At 39.4% G+C, this 18,725-nt stretch overlaps 2 protein-coding genes across 2 annotated transcripts in view; one reads left to right on the top strand and one right to left on the bottom strand.

Moving 5' to 3' along the window:
• CCDC146 (coiled-coil domain containing 146) overlaps nucleotides 1-18,725 on the top strand; it is a 115,935-nt gene that overhangs the window by 10,986 nt on the left and 86,224 nt on the right. The window lies entirely within an intron of this gene.
• Nucleotides 11,512-15,625, bottom strand: FGL2 (fibrinogen-like 2). Its single transcript, XM_006882674.1, has 2 exons — nucleotides 15,010-15,625; nucleotides 11,512-12,218 (listed from the first exon to the last, which is right to left on the bottom strand). The coding sequence occupies exons 1-2, from the start codon at nucleotides 15,623-15,625 to the stop codon at nucleotides 11,512-11,514; spliced, it is 1,323 nt and encodes a 440-aa protein (XP_006882736.1).

Below are 18,725 nucleotides of genomic sequence, written 5' to 3'. Positions count from 1 at the left end.
CACTGTGTCACCCCACCTTGTTGAGGTTCTTAATCTCCGTCACCAACCCCCTACTTTTCCAAGCGTATCTTTTTCCCAAAGACTGGCCCTTCCTGATAACATGTCCAGAGTATGAGAGATGGAGTTTCACTATCCTTGCCTCTAAGGAGCACCGCTGGCTGAACTTCTTCTAAGACGAATTCGTTCTCTTGGCAGTTATATAATAAGTTCAATACTCTTCACCAACTTTGCAATTGAAAGGCAAGCTCTTTATAATAATAGATCTTGATAGTTTGGGGGAGAAATACCTGATGGGCATGGTGGTTCAGTAAAAATGAGTCTTAGTTCTAGCTCTGTATGAAATAGCTATGCAAATTGATGCAAGTAATTTAAGTTCTCTGACTACCCCAAGTCTCCTGAGGCATCACTGAGGAAATCTCATACTCAATATAGATAACTTGTGCACAAAATAAACTTCTTGCTCCTGTGCACCCTAAGACACATTTTAGCACAGCTTGGAATGAGATGTGCCTTCAGAATGTGCCTTATTAGTGACTCCTTAGAACTGGAGGAATCTCAGAGCAAATCATGCAGCAAAACTTACTCATCTTCCTCCTCACAGCAGATGCCTCTCCTACACCTCTCGCATTTCCCTCTTTGAAAACTCTCCCAGAAACTTTTCTTCCCAACTGGATTTTTCCCTCTCTCTGTAACTCCACCCTTCATCTCCTTGATATATTTGGCTATTTCAGTATTTTATAAAGCAATAATCGAGTTCCTTCCAACTTGCCTTTCCATCCAGCACATTATCACCTCAGAGACCCAAAAAAACAAAGCTGAGTGATCAGGAGGTGGTGGAGGGAGAGTGTGAGTTTTTGGATTTGAATTTTTATTTGCCTTCTCAGAAGGGCTAAATACCACCACCTTCTCCTGACAATTCAGCTTCCATTCTTTCTTCTCTTTTTATACTGAGTTCTCCACATTCTCCATGTTCCAGCAAAATAAGGTGTGTTACAGTATTCCTAACCAGATCCTGATTTCCCAGCATCTGATGACTTTGTTTGTTCTGCCCAGCCCAGTAACATTTTTGTGTGTTAGAATCTGCCTCCCTTTCAGGGACATCTCAGGCCTCACCTTCTTGAAGTCTTTCACTTCCTGACAAAAGTTAATGACTTCAATAACCTCTCTACATGTTGCTGACTTACCTTATGTCTCTTATGATTTCCTTCCCTATTTTTAAAGTTAACCTATAAGACGCAAGAATACTGAAAGTAGAGCATGAATACCATTGATCATGGTATCTATCTGCATTTATTTATTGCATTCGCTGTCTTTTGCATGTAGTGCTGCCAAGATTTTCAAAGGAGTGAATTTACACGGTAATCTGCAAACCCCATCCACTGAAGTAAACTTGCTACTGAATTCAGAAGGCAAGCTTAAAAACAAGGCATTTCCTATGTTTCTGAGTTTTCTATATGAAGTCTACCTAAAATTCTCAGGGAGCTCAGGGGTGAACATTACATACACCAGACCAACTTGGAACCACTCCTCATCTATTCCATTTTTATTTTTTCAAGCTGAATGCCTAAGGAAATAAGCAATGGACAAGCAATGATTTTTCAAAAGCTGTTTTGATTAAAAACCTCTTTTTATATATGTAAATTGATGCTAGAGCCTCAAGATATAAAATAAAAGAGGGTTTTTAATCCAAGTGAATGATATTTCAGGCATCATATTTTCTCTTGACTTCTTCCTTAACTCCACTTCTTTTTGGGAATCCTAAAATATATCTGCACCCAGAAAGCATCTGGTATCAACTCCCTTGATATTACAGTAAGGAGATTGGGAGACGTATTACACTGAGAAAGTCTGTAGTCAGGGGCCTCTCCAACTTATTGAGGAGCAATGATGTCAGTTTGAAGACTAAGGTGTGCTTGATTCAGGCTATGACCTTTTTAATTGCTTTAAGTACCTTTGAGAGCTGGGCAATGAATAAAGATGACAGAAAAAGAATTGATGGCTTTGAACTCTGATGTTGGGAAAGAGTACTGAATATATGGACTGCCAAAAGAACAAATAAGTATGTCTTAGAGAAAGTACAGCCAGAATGTTCCTTGGGGACAAAGATGGCAAAGCTTTCTCTTACAAACTTTGAGCATGTAGCTAAAAAAAGGCTATTTCTTGGAAAGGGACATCATGTTTGGAAAGGTAGAAGAACAACGAAAGAGAGGAAGACTCTTAACAAAAGCAATTGACAGTCAGTGATTGCAGCAATGGACTTAAGTATGTCCGAAATGATGAAGATGGCACAGGGGATGATAGAGTTCAGATTGTTTTTTGTTGATATGGTCACTAGGAGTTGCACTCAACTTGACAGCACCTAACAACAACAACAACAAAATATATCTGCATAACCTTGGAGATTTCAGTATACTGTTTGAAAACCTTTTCTCTAGCAGTTTGATGTGTTAAATATCAAGCCTATATTCATCAAAAAGGCTCATTCTTTCCCATCTACATTCATAATTATACGTGATATCATGGCCTCTTGAGATTTCTGATAATTGATTTGTTCAGGTAAAAACAAAATATTTCATCAAATATGTTTCGTTGGTTGCTATTGAGTCTGTTCCAAAGACTGGAGACCCCTTGTGTGTAAAATGGAACTATACTTCACAGGGGTTTCCAGGGCTTTGACCTTTTAGGATCAGGCGTGTGTTTTGAGGTAGCTCTCAGTGGACTCGAACCACTAATCTTCTGTCTGGAAATTGAGCACTTAACTATTTGTAACACTCAGGGACTCCTTATTAAGATATAGACTACAGATTTTAAGAGGTATCCAGGCACCAGTGCCACTTGTTTGTAAATGTTACATTTTAAATCAGTGATTTTTTTTTAACAAATGAAAATTTTAAACTTTGCTGTTTACCTAAGAAATAGTTTGGCTTTCAAAGAGCTTGCAAAGTGCTCTATTCTTGAGCAGAATTTGTTCATCAGGGAGTCCTTCCATGGTAACCACAGGAGTCAGATAGTGTTTGGAGAGCATAGAAACTTGTTTGCCTTTTCTGTCAGAGTTGTTATAAATTCTGACTTAGCTGCTGGAAGAAAAGAACAAACTGTAAGCACTAGGCTAAGTAGGAACATTAATATACTTGAAAATTTATTAGATTATGAAAAGCATCCTGTCAATAAAATATTATGCAATTGTTTTGATAAGTTACAGAACGCATTGTTTCACGTTCAACAGACTTAATTGCAGTCATTTCCTGCTTCAAAGCCAGGTGATTCCCAGGGTTCCAGTAGGTGTATTTGACCCATGGAAAATTAGCCCAAGAAATGCCAAGAAAGCTGGAAATAGCTTCAGGTCTACAAATGATAAACGGTGTGTAGATTTTTTTTTTTAATTCATTGCCCCAGGGAAGACATGTGGTGGGTGTAAAGGCTTTTTGTTGCATTAATCATAGCAAACAGAGATAACATTGGAAATACTTCTAGCAAAGTGGCCAATACGTGGTTGGCACTCAGTTATTGTCATCTGCTTGTGATTATTAGGGTGTAGAAGCAAAAGACCCCCAAATGTGGGGCCTTATAAACAAAAATTAAAACCATTTATTTAGATTGACTTTTAGCAATGTGGTCTTTCCATTACTGAATGGGAAATGAATGTTAATCAGTGATTTTTGTGGACCCTTCTTTGGTGAGCTTCACAAAGTAAGTGCCCTGTGTTTGCCTCCACCAACCTGCAGGTCTAGGGACTGCATATGTTTTCAGATTCTCTGTGATTGCACAGTAAGTGGAACATTTATACAAAACCTTCCATAATAGAAAGAACTTCATTGTAAGCATTCTCGTTATCTCGGCTCTGAGCTGAGTCAGGATCCATGTGATGACAGTGTGTTTAATCTTGAATAGGAGAGGGTCAACTCTGTTTGGTTTAGAAATTTATTATTTTGAAAAAAGTCTTGTCCAGAGTACTTTGAAAAGCATATAGCATGCCTTGCACATAGTAGGCAAATATTTTAAAAGAATTGGATTTAAATAATGAATTGTTGTGTTATTATTGTTGATTGCCGTCGAGTCAAACACAATTCATGGTGACCCTATTAACAAAAGGCCTGAAGCCTTTCTATAGCTATCGTCGTTTCTCCAAGTTCATAGAGTTTCCAGAGCATGTCATTTAGAAAGTGGATGCCACTCCTGCTTCCAAATCTGTCTTAAACTGGGAACTCCTGGGAACTCCACCATACACAGCCATTAAAGTAATGAGTATAAATACAAATTAATTTTGAGGGGCTAAGATACATATGTTCTAGATGGTTTCTCCCCCTTTTAGAAATAAAGTACATAGTATCAGAGTTATATATTCCCTTCTAAAAAAAATAAAAGACCAAAGTAATTGAATTCTTTTTAAGATGCGGTGTATGTCCTAAAAGAAGTTGATCACAAGTTAGCAGATGCAGAATTGAAGGTGGGCATAGGAACAGTACGCTGCTGGCTTAAGAGGGACGCTGTCAAGAAGCAGAAAGAGCAACATGTAGACAATAATAGAGGCAAGCAATACGATGGGGTTGGCAGGGACAGAAAAAGGAATAATAAAGGATCAGTTCAAAGAATAAGAGGAGCACTCATTGCAAACTATCTGATAAAGGAGATTTAAAGAAAATTAATTTCTAGCTCATGGAAATTTTATATAAAATAATCTAGCTATAGCAGTTTTTGTCATGGTGATTTTTTTAATGTTGTGTTTTGATTATGTATCTTAGAGTTATAGGTCTGTTTTATCTCCATGTGTAGGTTTCCTTATGTATTCTAGCACATGCACTATAGAATTATATAGTAGCATATATACTATATGGAGGATAGAAGGAGAATTGATGTCTTTGTGTTGTGGTGTTGGCAAAGAGTATTGAATATACCATGGACTGCTAAGAAAATGAAAAGGCTCACCGTTGTTGTTGTTCTGTGCTGTCGAGTCGCTTGTGACTCATAGAGACCCGATGTACATCCTTAAACTCTGCTCTGTCCTGCACCAATCGCACAGTCTCCAGTACACTCATCCCGATTACCCCAATCACTGAATCAATCCACCTCATAGGGGGCCTTCCCCTTCTGTGCTGTCCCTCCACCCTACCAAGCATGATGTCCCTCTCCAAGGACCTGTCCCTCCTGGCAACATGTCCAAGGTATGTTAGACAGAGCCTTAGAATCTTTGCCTCCAAGGAGCAGCCCGGTTTGACCCTTTCCAGGATGAATCTATTTGTTTTCCTAGCAGTCCATGGTACCCTTAATACTCCAGTACCACAGCTCAAAGGCATCAATTCTCTTTCTATCCTCCTTAGTCATTGTCCAACTCTCTGATGCATAACAAGTGATAGCAAAGACCATGGCCTGTATCAAACGCACCTTAGTCTCCAAAGAGACACCATTGTTCTTCAGTACTTTGGAGAGGTCCCTAACAGCAGACTTTCCCATGGCAATACGTCTTCTCATTTCCTGGCTGCTGGTGCTGAGAGTGTTGACTGTGGAGTCAAGCAAACTGAAGCTGTGAATAATCTCAATCTCTTCACCATCCATCCTGAAGCTGCCAATTGGCCCAGTGGTGAGAATCTTTGTCTTCTTGATATTAAACCTCAATCCATATTGTAGACTGCAGTCCTTGACCCTCTGCAGCAGGTGTTTCAGGTCCTCCTCAGTTTTAGCAAGCAGGGTTGTATCATCTGCATATCGCAGATTGTTGATAGATCTTCCACCAATCTTGACCCCACATTTCTCCTCATAGAGCCCAGCCTCCTGGATAATCTGTTCTGCATACAGGTTGAAAAGATATGGAGATAGGACACATCCCTGGCATACGCCCTTCCCAATTTTGAACCATGCAGTGTTTTCTTGCTCTGTTCTGACGACTGCCTCTTGGTCCAAGTATAGGTTTCTCATTAGCATGATCAAGTGTTCTGGTATTCTCTAGAGAGGTTAAACCAGGCTACTCCTTGGAGACAAGAATTCTGAAGCTTCTTCTGACATACTTACTTTGGACATGTTGCAAGGAGGGACCAGTCCTTGGAGAAGGACATCATGCTTGGGAGGGTGGAGGGACAGCGCAGGAGAGGAAGACCCTCTATGAGGTGGATTGATTTAGTGACTGGGACAATGAGGGCAGCTGTGTCGGAAACAGTGAGATTGGCACAGGACAGAACAGGGTTTAGGGCTGTTGTGCATCGGGTCAGTATGAGTCGTAAGTGACTCGAGGGCACATAGCAACAGCAACAGCATATATATGTCATATATATGTGGGTTCGGAGTGTGTGTGTATGCATGGAAAGCCTAGCCATATACAAAGAGTTGTACTCCTTTTCCACTTGCAACTGGACCTAGTATTAAGTGGAAGTGACCAGATTTACTTATAGCTGTTCCAGTGTTAAGCTGTTTGAAAGCTATTACAAATATAAGTTTTAGATTAAATCTAACCTGGATTACTAGGGGAGTACTTATGGGGGGAAAATAACCACAAAAGGGGCATGAGGTTAATCATAGGGTCCTACAATTTGATAGGTGGGTGGGGGTGAAGGAAATGGGAAAGATCCGGTGTGGAAAACAATGTATACAAACTTTGTAAAAAAAACAGTATAAAAGAAATCTTTTTAAAAAACCCAACTCCCCTCCCCAAAAAAAAACCAACCCTGAAACAAGTTTTAAAGCAACGAATATCTCTGAAAATAAAGAGGAATGGGGTAAAAGCAGTTCCACATAACTAAAGGTTTCTGTCCATGACCCGTTAGTTCTCTGCTGGATTGACATGGCAGCTGCAGTGATGGGCTCAAACATGCCTGTCATTGTGAGGATGATGCAGGGCCCAGCAGTGTTTCCTTCCTCCTATATGACGTGGCTATAAATTGAAGCTGACTTGGTGTTACGTATCAGCAACAACAACAAAATGGTTTTAAATAGCCATAAATGATTCCTTAAATCTGGACAGTATGTAACTAACAAATGACCAGAGTTAGAGTCTCCTTTGTATATTTTGTTGCATGTTATGCATGCCCACTGCATCCTGCACGACAACACCTCTATCTCACAGATATTGTTACCAGGAGAGTTCAGTGAAAAGTAATTTTGTCTCTTAAAAAACTCAGGTAGCATAGCGGCTGTCCAGCCTGGTGCAGTCAGACGCTATAGGTGGGATTTCCCCGAGACTTACATGCAGAATCTCCTCTAAAAGTTCGTTTGTTACCCAATCTTATGATATATCTGATCCTACTTTTCCACATTCTCCCTTTATAGCAGTCATCCAAATCCTCAGACTTGATAGTACTCTCATTTCCCAGTGATAATTTTGCTTCTTTAGATAATGTTGTTGTGCGCCATCAAGTTGGAACTGACTCATAGCCAACCCTCCAGCAGGTTTTCAGAAAATCTGAGACAATAGTCTTGTTAATCAAAGCAGTTCCTAACTACACTGCCATAAAAGAAGAGCTATTGGTGGCCTAGTGGTAAGAATCTGTGCTGCAATCCTGAAGGCACACAGTTCTAATCTGTTAGCTGCTCTGCGGAAGGATGGACAATCTCCACCTGTGGCATTAAACTGCCTCTAAAACCCCAGTGGAGGGTCAGCTGTGAGTCATTTCTGACTTTATGGTACACAACAAGAAGTACTTTACGTAATATATTATTTCATCTAATTCTCTCAAAAAACCCCTATAAACTAGATTTCTGGTATTACCCCATTTGATAATAGAAGGAGCCCAAAGCACAGTGCCTTTAAGTGACATTGCCATGATGACCTAGCTTACAAATGGGGGGGCTAGAGTTCAAACCTATGGAGTAATAACACAAAACCTGGCAAGGACTGAGGGTTATATTTACAACAACAACAAAACACTGCAAGAAATCAAACTTGCTAACATTTAATTGATTCTAATTTGTAGTGGCCCTGTAGGACATAGAGTAGAATTATAGAGTTCGCTATAAATCTTTATGGCAGTGTCTCTGTCCTGTTGTCCACCCATGGAGCAGTAGGTGGTTTTGAACTATCAATCTTTTGGCTAGCAGATAAGTAACACTGTGCCAGCAGGCCTCCTGTGACTTTCATTCACGTTAAGCTGATGGATTCTTGTTTGTTTGTTTTTGAAACTCATCTCTTATTTTTAATTTTTTTTAAAACATAATATTTCAAGCATGTAGCTACAACAATAGTTTGCCACTCTTTTTAAAGAGTGTATTAGAAAACAAAATGTGTGATAAACATTTTTTAAATTCTTTTTTAAAAGGGTTTTAAAATTAGATCTCTGAAATTTCTGCCAAATGTTCCCTGTCCTCTAATCTTTGTTAGAGTGGTAAACATTTTAAAAAATTTAATGTCTATCCCAACCACAATTCTTTGAAATTCAGTTAAAAACTATCTAACAAAAATAAGTATTTTTTCCTGAAAAAACCACATTTGGCATCTTAAATGTTAAGATATTTATATATTTTTCCCTTATTATCTCAAGTCTTACTTCGGCTTTAGTAGTAATGAGGAATTATGATGCTGTAGCTTGTAACATCAACTTAAGAAGTCAGTGGGAAAGGACAGTGCTTTCCTTTTCTCTTAAAAGTGGAGTTAGCAACCAAGTCCTTTTCTCTTAAAAGTGGAGTTAGCAACCAAGCACTGAACACCTACCTGTTCCCTTTCGTAGGCCAAGGGAACGTCATACAAAAAAGTAATGAAAACACAAGTGAGGGTTTGAGTAGTGTTAGAGTGAGTCTGAACAGGTAGGCAGAAATCTGCTCATAGAGACTTATTTGATAGACGTTCTCTTTTAGGAAGTGAGACACAGAATTTAAGCAGGACAATAATAGGATAAGCACTGCATTTTTCAATAACCCCTCTGTCAGTGATATGGAAGAGGAATTGAGATGTACTGAAGAAATTGGAGGCATGGACGTCTATTAAGAGCATGTGCTTTATCTTAGAAGATAATGAAGGCTGGGTTGGAATAGAAATGTTAATGATTGAGGGGAGATGTACTTGAGTGCTGCAAGAAGAAATTGATGCTTTTGTATTTAAAATATATATATATAAAAATAAAATATAAAATATATAAAAAACATTGTTGTGTACTGTTGAGTTGGAACTGACCCATAGCTGACCCTCCAGAGGGTTTCAGAGGCATTTAAAGGAACAGGAGAAGATTATTCATCCTTCTCCCATGGAGTCTTGAACACATGCCTTCAGGATTGCAGTTCAGCTTCTTGCCACTAGACCACCAGAGCTCCCTTAAAAAGCATTCGAGAAAATCATACTGTTCCTCTAGGTGCCTGTCTTCCTATTCAAGGAGTTGTGCTGATGAGACTCTCAAGAGTCAAGGGTACTGCCCACGTTGCTGCTGCCGTTAAGGGCTTTCTTGTTGGCTGCAAGTCCCAGCGCTCGCGTGTATGATGGCATGAAATACTGCCCACCCAGCCCATCCTCACAGACATTGGCTTTGCCTGAGCCCTTGTTGCAGCCAGTGTGTCTTGTTGAGAAGCTAGGGTCGTCTAGACTAGGTTAATGATAAAAGTTTCCAAACAAGAGTAAACATGAATATGTTATTTTGAAAATGGTAATATTTAATGTTTTCACATTAAAGAAATAAACAGGTATGAAGATTGATTGATTATTTTACAAGATTTTAAAAGACATGGAGCATAAACTTGTGTATACAGAAAGTAAGAATTATAAACAAAAACTTTAAGACACTGCCGTTGCCTTTAAAACCTTATCTTCAATAGTTACCCGAAAGTGAGGATCAGTAAATTTAATTATTTGAATATTTCCTATGCTTTATATGTTTAAACTGTTTATTGGATTAATTTATTATCAATTCATTTTAAACATTACTGCTTAGCCATTAAAATAATTTTTAAAAAAATTTTTAAAAATATTTTTTCAAAAAAAAATATTTTTTCCACACAGTCATAGGTGAATTAGCTCTATCTCAAAATTTTAAAGACCAATTTTAGTCATTATTTTTAAAAATTATTGAGCTTTAAAACATAATCTCAGTCAAGATAACAAATACTGGTCACTTAAAAACACAGGAAACTCTAAATAGTATGTGTATGAACGAACAATCAGCCCTCCTTGATAAATCTTGTTGTTCTTGATGTATGCCACTGAGCCAGAACCGACTCCTAGCTGAACCTTCAGCGAGTTTTCAGAAGGCAGTCAATTAATTAGACAGAAGGAGATTGCCCATCCTTTCCCATAGAGCAGCTGGTGGATTCAAACAGCATGCCTATGGGGTTGTGGTGCAGCATCTTACCACTAGGCCACCAGAGCTACAATGTATATTTCATACATTTGGTGGTGGTGCTATGTGCTGTCACGTCACCTGCAATTCATAACGACTCCATACATAATTCGTGGATAAAATGTGTTAAGCAAAAATTTTATGGAATCTACTTTCCTTACTATCTTATAGATCATGAAAGTCTAGATTATACTTTTTAGTGAGGTGTATGAAATAGTAAAGAGGAATGTTACAGAATATTTTGTTAGAGAAGTGTTGTGAAAGTTCAATGGAAAATAGAATTTTGAACCTTTGATATAAAGTAGAAAGATAGACAAACTTTGAAGTAGTTATATGGGTTAATATATTTGCTCAAGTCTCCTGAAATTATACCTATTTCCCATCAAATCAGAAGACAGTCTCTTTATGAGCATATATGTTTCTCAAAATTTCTGATACATCTACTTTTTATCACAGCTTTGTATGATGAATCACTTAATATTATTGCTTATATTATAAAATTGACCTTCAGACTATTATAGCCTATAAATAAATGCTTCGTTCACACCACCAGCTTACGTCAAACAAATCCGACCAGTAGATTAGCACAGTGATAAGAAATCTTAAATTAGAAACTATATGCAGAACAGAGGAAGTTAAAGCCATTTTTTTACCATCAGCATATGAAGAGTTAAACTATGACCTTTAATATTATTTTCTGAACACTTTTACAAGTGACATGCTGCTGTATTTAAAAATATTTTAAGTGACAAATAACTGATAATACATTAGTTGTATGTATTATTTCTCTTTGCCTGGGAACTATAATGCTGTTAGATTTCTATGACACAGATGCTGTAAATTGATATCTTTCAGAACAGGATTAGGACATTTAGGGGCAAATAACTACCCAAATCACCATTTGTAACCTGAAAAGTAATGTATTTTCAGCTGTACTTAAAACATAGCCAAAATGTAGATTTGTGTAAAATCTACAATGAACAATTATTGTAGACAATAATACAAATAATAAAAGATTTCATTAAGAGAATTAGAAATCTAATATGTAATCCTTAATATTTCTATTTATAAGCGTTTATTTGGATAACAGCATTATAGCACCAAGATATAATTTTTCAGCTTTATTTCAAATGCTGTATAGCATAAGGACCCACAACTTGGGAATGTATTTTTGAACCATGGAAAAGGAATGTGAAACAAGGCATTTTCCAAAGTGCTGTAGCCTTATTAGGTAACAAAACCTGTAGGAATGAGCTCTTATGATCTATAGCTTAAAATGTTTGGGTCTAATCATCATTTTGGTCTCTTTGAAGGAGAACTTGTAGCCACTAGGATGTGCATCATTCATACCAGGCCAGGTGCCCCAGAAAATCCCGTTCCGGACACCTTTGTATTTCTGGTGATAATACTTGCCGTTTAAGTTTGCAGACATACATGCATCAAACCACCAGCCTGAACTGTAGAAGAGCCCACAGTTCCCTGAGGGATACCGGTCATTGTCTCTATCTGGGGTGGTGAAAAATTTCATATCGTGGTTATACTGCTTACTGAAACGTAAGGCATCTCCAGCTGTGCCATTGTAGTTACCAATGTGTACCCGGTATCTGAGAAACTCATTAGCCACGTAAAAATGATCATACAAGGCGTACAGCTTGACACCATTAAAGTCTTCAAGATCTACTCTCAGAATCATCTCGCTACTCTTGGTCAAAAGATGGATTTTATCATTTCCCAGCCAAAATTCTCTTCTGAGGTTTCCAAAGCCAGTTTTGTAGTCATGCCAGCTTCTGTTGAAGTTGGTGCTTCCGTCGAGACGTGCCTGCAGCACTGTCCAGCCTCCCCCCATGGTCTCCATGTCACAGTACACCTCGAAGCTACTGTTTCTGGAATCAGGGGTGACTCTGTAGATCTCACTGCTTCTTTTGCCTATTGTGTAGTACTCAGAGCAGTCTTTATATATCAGATGTTGCACTGAAGAAGGAAGACAACACAGGTTTGAATTTCATTAGTGAAAACTATGCATTTGAATAATTATTTGTAGGTACAAAGACATTTTGATCAGTCAGTCATTCAATTTCATTTCAAATAAAGAAATCCTGCGCTGCCATGCCTACTTGCATTCCTTTAGCAAGCATGTTTGTTAGGGACTAGAGATAGTTGTTACAACAACGTTAAAACGGTATTCTTTGTGTTATGAAAGCAGAGCATGGCTCTCAAACATACTCTCAGTTGGTAATAATGACAACAGCAATAACAAGCAATCATAAGAGTAATAAATAAAAATAATAGTGTGTGCTACCTGTATGTCCTAGGTACTATGCCACAGTAACGTTTGATTACATTTTCATGCTTAATCCACATCAACCTTATGATGTAGGCATTGTTCCCAGTTTGCAGGTGAGAAGACTTAGATGTTTTACATGCAATAGTATGGGGTAGAGCCCAGACACAAACTCAGATCTTTCTGGCTGTGAAGCTTGTTCTTATAAATAGCGTGTTCTGGGGACCAGAAAGTTAAGAAAATCCCAGCTCTCCTAGACCTTCATTCTGCATAGACAGAAGCAACACCAGTGTCTGTTTCCATTTTCTAAAGGGGCTGATAAGAAGGTCTGGTGGTGCAGTGCTTAGGTGCTCCCCTGCTCCCCAGAAGCTGGCAGTTGAAGCTGGAGACTGAAGAAGAAAAGAAGGGGCCGTCTGCTCCCACAGAGTTAGAGCCTTGGGAAACAAACCTGTGGGTGCAGGTCCTCTCTGCCCTGTAGGGTTGCTGTGAGTTGGAAGGAATTTGATGGTACTAGGTTTGGGCTTTGCTGTTTGTTTGTTTTTAGGGTAAAGTGATACAAATTCATTGTCAGAAACTTATCTAGAACATGTTTCAAATGATGCCTTTTGAAATTAGAAAATATAGCATTGGTCATAGATTGATTTTTATTTTTTCCTACATGAAAGCTAAATTTAAAAAAAACAACACAAACACACAAGTAAAAAGAATTTTTTAAATAACATACTACTACTCCAAGACGTGTCTGACTCAGAGTGGTGCGCCTTCTGCTTCCCCATGCTATACATCTTTATGGGAGGAGGTTGCCTGTCTTTCTCCCAAAGTGAATTGGAAATGCCAGCACTTCAGGAGCATTCAGTCTAAGATTTTACACACCATACCACTAGGGCTCCGATATACCAATATTCTTAATTTATTAGCTAAAGTTGTATTTATCCAGTGTTTCCCCCATCTGGTTTTTAGAAAGTGACAGGAGGCGATAATGTTCAGGATAAGTTCAATAGTCATTTCTGCGGGAGTCAATGATAGTTACTTAGTCTCCACTAATCTGAATAAAAGTTGTGTCTGGTAAGTTTATTATTAGTTCCTCTTAGACACAAAAATCTATTGCTGTGTTTTCCAGTCAGTCAATCCTGGCTGCCGAGTTGGAACCGACTTAGAGCTGAGCCTCCTGTGGATTTTCGGAGGCTTTAGATTGCATAGTAATTGCCCACCTTTGCACATACACCTCCACCTCCCCCTTGCAGAGCAGCTGGTGGATTTGAACCTCCAGAGAAGTGTGGCCTTTCAGCTAGTGTTGCAGCTTTCTAAGACAATGCCACCCTTATAAGATTCAGATATTTCCCCAAATATTTGCACAGAGAAACAGACAGTAGAATCTTATTTATACCATTACAAGTTGCCGTGCAATGCTAAATCTAATGTGCATGGAGGCTTGTCACCTAAAATGTGAACCTCTTTTGTAGCATAATGCGGTGTACCCTCTGATACAGACTGCCAGGGACACTGCCTATGTCCTTGGAACCTTCACTGGCAGGTTGCTTGGAGGTAGAACACGCCTATAGTACTTGACCAATGAATACAGTCTATGCCAGGCACTCGACACCTTCGCATCACACTGATAGCAAATAGATGCACGGTTAATGCAAAGATAGCTTTGCTTGGTGTAAAAAACACCATCAGCAGCAGTTTTCAGGCACTTGAGTGGAAAGCCCAGTTTCAGAGAACCCAATGACATCAAGTTCTGGGCACAGTCATGAGTAGGTGTGTGCTTCTCAGCATGTACTTGTAGAAGTTAAGTTTCTCTGAACGGTGAGGGTGAGTTTTATATGCTTGAACTCTGATTTACACAAAGCAGATCAAGAACCAAGAATGGATTCCTTACTGTAGGTGCATGCCCAGACTCTCTCCCTTATAGTATTTTTGTGCCACAAAGTCTCAAGGCATTTTGCACATATTTGAAGCCACATAACTGCTTTTATTCATCTCTGAACTCTCCTCTTTTCAAGAGAGATGTGGGATTATGGACTGCAGATTTACTTGCTAAAATCTCTGAAAGAGCTCTTGTTGTGTGAGAAATGACACTCCTCAACCCCGAGGCACTCCTCTGGAAAGCCAGTTTCCGATGAACAAAATGTAACTGTAAACATTTCCTAATCTCGATTGTTTTCAAGCACTTCATTGGAAAGATGAAGGAATCAACTGCCCTAAAACATCAAGACATTCTCCTTCTGCTTCTGCTTGTCTAGTATCAGTAAGATCTTGAAACTCAAAGTGCTTCCTATTCAGTCTAATTACAGTTCCAGGAGTTAGTTAGATGTATAGCCACACTTAGGGACACATTTTCTGGACCTCTTTGATAAATAAAAGACATTTATTTATCCCATCACTTATTTAGCTCATTTGAGCCCGTTAATGTTTGTAGACATTGCACAACTGCATAGCGTGCACAAACAAGTGATAAGAAAACAGGATTACACATACCTGGACGTGGTTGAACAGCTTCGTGGCTCGAACAATTGGATGAACATCTGCCATCCAGCCTATTGATAACAAACGTAAGATTGGCCACTTTCCTGTCAACATAGTTTTCTATGCTGTTCATATTTACGAGATTCAACTTCTCCAGGCGACCCTGAAGCCCATCGATCTCCTCCTTGGCATTCTTCAGTTCCGAGGACAGCTTGTTAACCTCACTCTCTAGCTCTCTAACTCTGTTGTCAGCAGCCTCCCTGGGAGCGCCCGTGCTGGGTACCAGCAGTCCGTTCCTGCCCGGGTCTCCGTTGTCATCAGCCTGCAGTTTGCAGTCTTGGCAAGACTTCTGCAGGTGACTGACGAGCTCTTTGAGGTTCTGGACTTCTTTAAACACCTCTTCGATCTTGCTGAACTGCTTGGGGAGCTGGAGAGTCAGCGGAGGCAGGCTCACCTGGAAGGGGCACTCGGCCCCCTCCTCGCATTTGCCTCGGCTCTCTAGCCTCACGGGGCAGGCGTCCTGCACGGTTTCATCTCTGACTTCCTCCGTCCCATTGTTTGCCACAACCAGAAGGCTGTGGGCGGCCAGGAGGGCCGAGCTCAGCCAGCACAAGTTAGCAAGCTGCATCTCCGCGGTGGTGCTCACCCCAGCAGGGAAGTGGGCAGGCTGGGGCGGCTTTAATAGCAGCAGCTGCCTGAGTCAGGCGTTCTCTGTTCCCAGAAAAGGGCGGGAGTATTTGCATCACATTTCAGAAACGTAGAGGAAGAGGAGTTTCTCCTCATTGGTTACAGACTGCCAAAAACAATTCATTTACTCTCATCCCAACTGAAGCATATCAGGACCCAGTGGGTCAGGTGCAGCCTAATGGACACTCATGAGAAAAGTCTTCTGTCTCAGAAAGAATTTGTTGCATGTATGCTTAAAAGAAATCATTTCGTTATCTTAAAGGCCACTGGAAAAGTGACTTTTTCCAAGAAAAAGTTTTGTGCTGGACATCACAACTGTGTGAAGAACAGAAATGCTACTAAAATGGAAACTCCTCTTAGAACATTGACGATCTTGTTTGGAGTTTTAGGTGAAACCTTTGTTGTTATGTGCTAGCAAGTTGGAACAGATTACAGATGACCCCTTCAGTGGGTTTTCGGAGGAGATTGGGCATCTTTCTCCCAGGGAGGAGCTGGTGGATTTGAACATTTCACTTTGGGGTTAACAATGCAACTCCTTACTCACCAGGCCACCAGAGCTTCCAAGGTGACATTTCAGACACTTTTAAAAATGTCTAGGTCTAATAAAGTGAAGCATTGTGACATTAACAATTTTTAAAAAAAAAATCATTTTGTTTTTTCCATCTATTAAGAAAGAAAAGAAATAAGGGGAAAAAGTGCTACTTTCTATTCCTTTGGCCATGGCAGAGTTGTGTAGGACTCACAGCAACCCTGTAAACAAGAGATTTGACCCATGTTCTATCCTATGCCATCCTCCTCCTGAGCTCCGGTGTACTCGAGCTCACTGTTGCAGTCACCATCTCACTGAGGGTCATTTTCTCTTTTGCTCACCCTCTCCCTTTCCAAGCATAATGCCCCTTCCTAAGGAATAGCCTCTCCTAGCAATATGCCATAGGTTTTGTAGTTGTAAGGAAGAATGCAATTCTTCTTTTATTATTGGAAATGAAATTTCATCATCCCTGCCTCTAAGGAGCATTCTGGCTACACTTTTTCTGACTGCATGAGTTTGTTTGGGCTTTTTGTTGTTGTTGTTGTTTTTGTTTTTTGGTTTTGGGGTGGTTTTTTTTTTTTGCAGTCCATAGTATATTCGATACTCTTCTCCATCATAACTCAAAGACATCAATTCTTCTTCTGTCACCTTTATTCATTGCCCCACTCTTAGCTCTAACAATTGATTGAAAAAGACCATGGCCTAAATCAGGCACACCTTAGTCTTCAAACTGACAGTGTTGCTCCTTAGTACTTAAAATACATTCAAAAGCACACCATGGTCTTTAACCAAAACCAGCAGCCTTCCATCCTGTGCCCTTCACTGTTTCTGCAATGGCACTATTATCCTCCACAACAACTCACACATGAGCCTTTGAATTAGTACTGTCTCTGTTTTAATTCCCTATGTACAACTTACTCTGTCTTCCATCCCCTCTCCCCTTACAGCCCCCCTAGAATGTGATTTCTGTGCTTTCTGTCTCCACAACGGGCTCCTCAGTCCAGTCTCTGCTCACTCTAGCCTCAAACTTGTCAGCATTCATGACAGTGGTTTTTAAACTTTTTACTGAGATTAGGAAGAGAAAAGAGCTCCGATCTGATAAAACTGTCCCCTTTTTAATATTCTTTGCATGCTACTGTTCCATGGATTTCTTTAAAAAGAAAGAATTGTGTTGCTTTAAAATAATTTCAAAATGACAAGCATAAAAATGCAGATCTGTCACTGTATTTATTAAAACTCAAAACTCATTGCTGTGTGTTTGAAGAGACTCAGAGCTGACCCTCCATTGGATTTCTGAGACTGTAAATTGCAAGAGTAGTGACTGGCCATCTTTCTTCTGTGGAGCTGTTGATGGATTGAAACCACTGGGAAGGGAGGGCCATTGGGTTATCAATACCACTCCCTGAAGGCTAAGAGCTTCTAGTGGATTTTCAGAGGCTGTGAGTCACAAGAGAGAAGATTGCTCATCTTTCTCCTGGGTCGCCGCTGGTGGATTCAAGCCACTTGCTTTTGACTTGGCAGTGCAATTGCTTACCACCAGAGCTCCCTGGGTATATAAAATGACTCTCTAATATGATTCATATTTGTTCCTTTAACCTTATTTCCAATGACTATTTTTAGGCAGACCTTTCATTCCAGTCAAACTACCATCTGCACTTCCTCAAAGTACGTCAAGCTAACTTTATTCTTCCACAACTGAATTTACATTTTTCCTCTCACATCCTGTCTGTTTTACTTGACTTAAAGCCCCAAACTCCCTTCCTTCCTGAAGCCTTCATTGTACACACTTCCACTGCCACACACATAACCACACTACATGTATGTATATACGGGCGATCCCCCGATTATTACTTAAATCTGTGCCTCGCTGTATCTTTAAGAATGTGTAGGTAAGTCAGACTAGGTACAAACAGTTCAGTTCGTAGTTAGCCTTCATTCAACCTAAGAAGAGTCTCAAAGCTTTTTCAGTGACCAAGATCATGATGAAGAGTTTGTTGAGCTTAAGAGTTAGTTCTGTCATTTCAAAATGAGGGCACATTTACATAAAATTAAAAGGCAAGTAGGACTGATAGCTGAATCTGAAGGATTCCCCAGATGTCCCTTTTATAGGATCATCAACTTTACTGCGTTTTGTAACTGTAAGGAAGAATGTAATTATTCTTCTTTTATTACTGGAATAATATCTACAAAAACTTAAATTCTTGGGGGGGTGGGTAGATGCAGTGTATAAATTTAACATTCTTCCTGAACACATTTGTCAAACATATTGACCACGCCTTCTGCCTCATTTTCCTTCATCTTCTTCCAAGGTTTTAAAAAGCATATGTAAAAAAAAGAAAATCAAATGTTTGTCTTTTTATCCCATTGAGTATTTTTAGATATAAATAAAATTTTTAACTTTCTTAGTAAAGTCATCCATTTATAATCTCCTAATTATATTTCCCTCTCCTTATTGTTCTCAAGCTGTGACTGTTATAAGAAAAGAAAAAAATATTTAATAGAAAAAGCAACA

This window comes from Elephantulus edwardii, unplaced genomic scaffold, assembly GCF_000299155.1.
Source record: "Elephantulus edwardii isolate Elephantulus edwardi_28Jun2011 unplaced genomic scaffold, EleEdw1.0 scaffold00022, whole genome shotgun sequence".
Taxonomy (NCBI): domain Eukaryota; kingdom Metazoa; phylum Chordata; class Mammalia; order Macroscelidea; family Macroscelididae; genus Elephantulus; species Elephantulus edwardii.
This window is presented reverse-complemented; position numbering and strand designations above follow the sequence as displayed.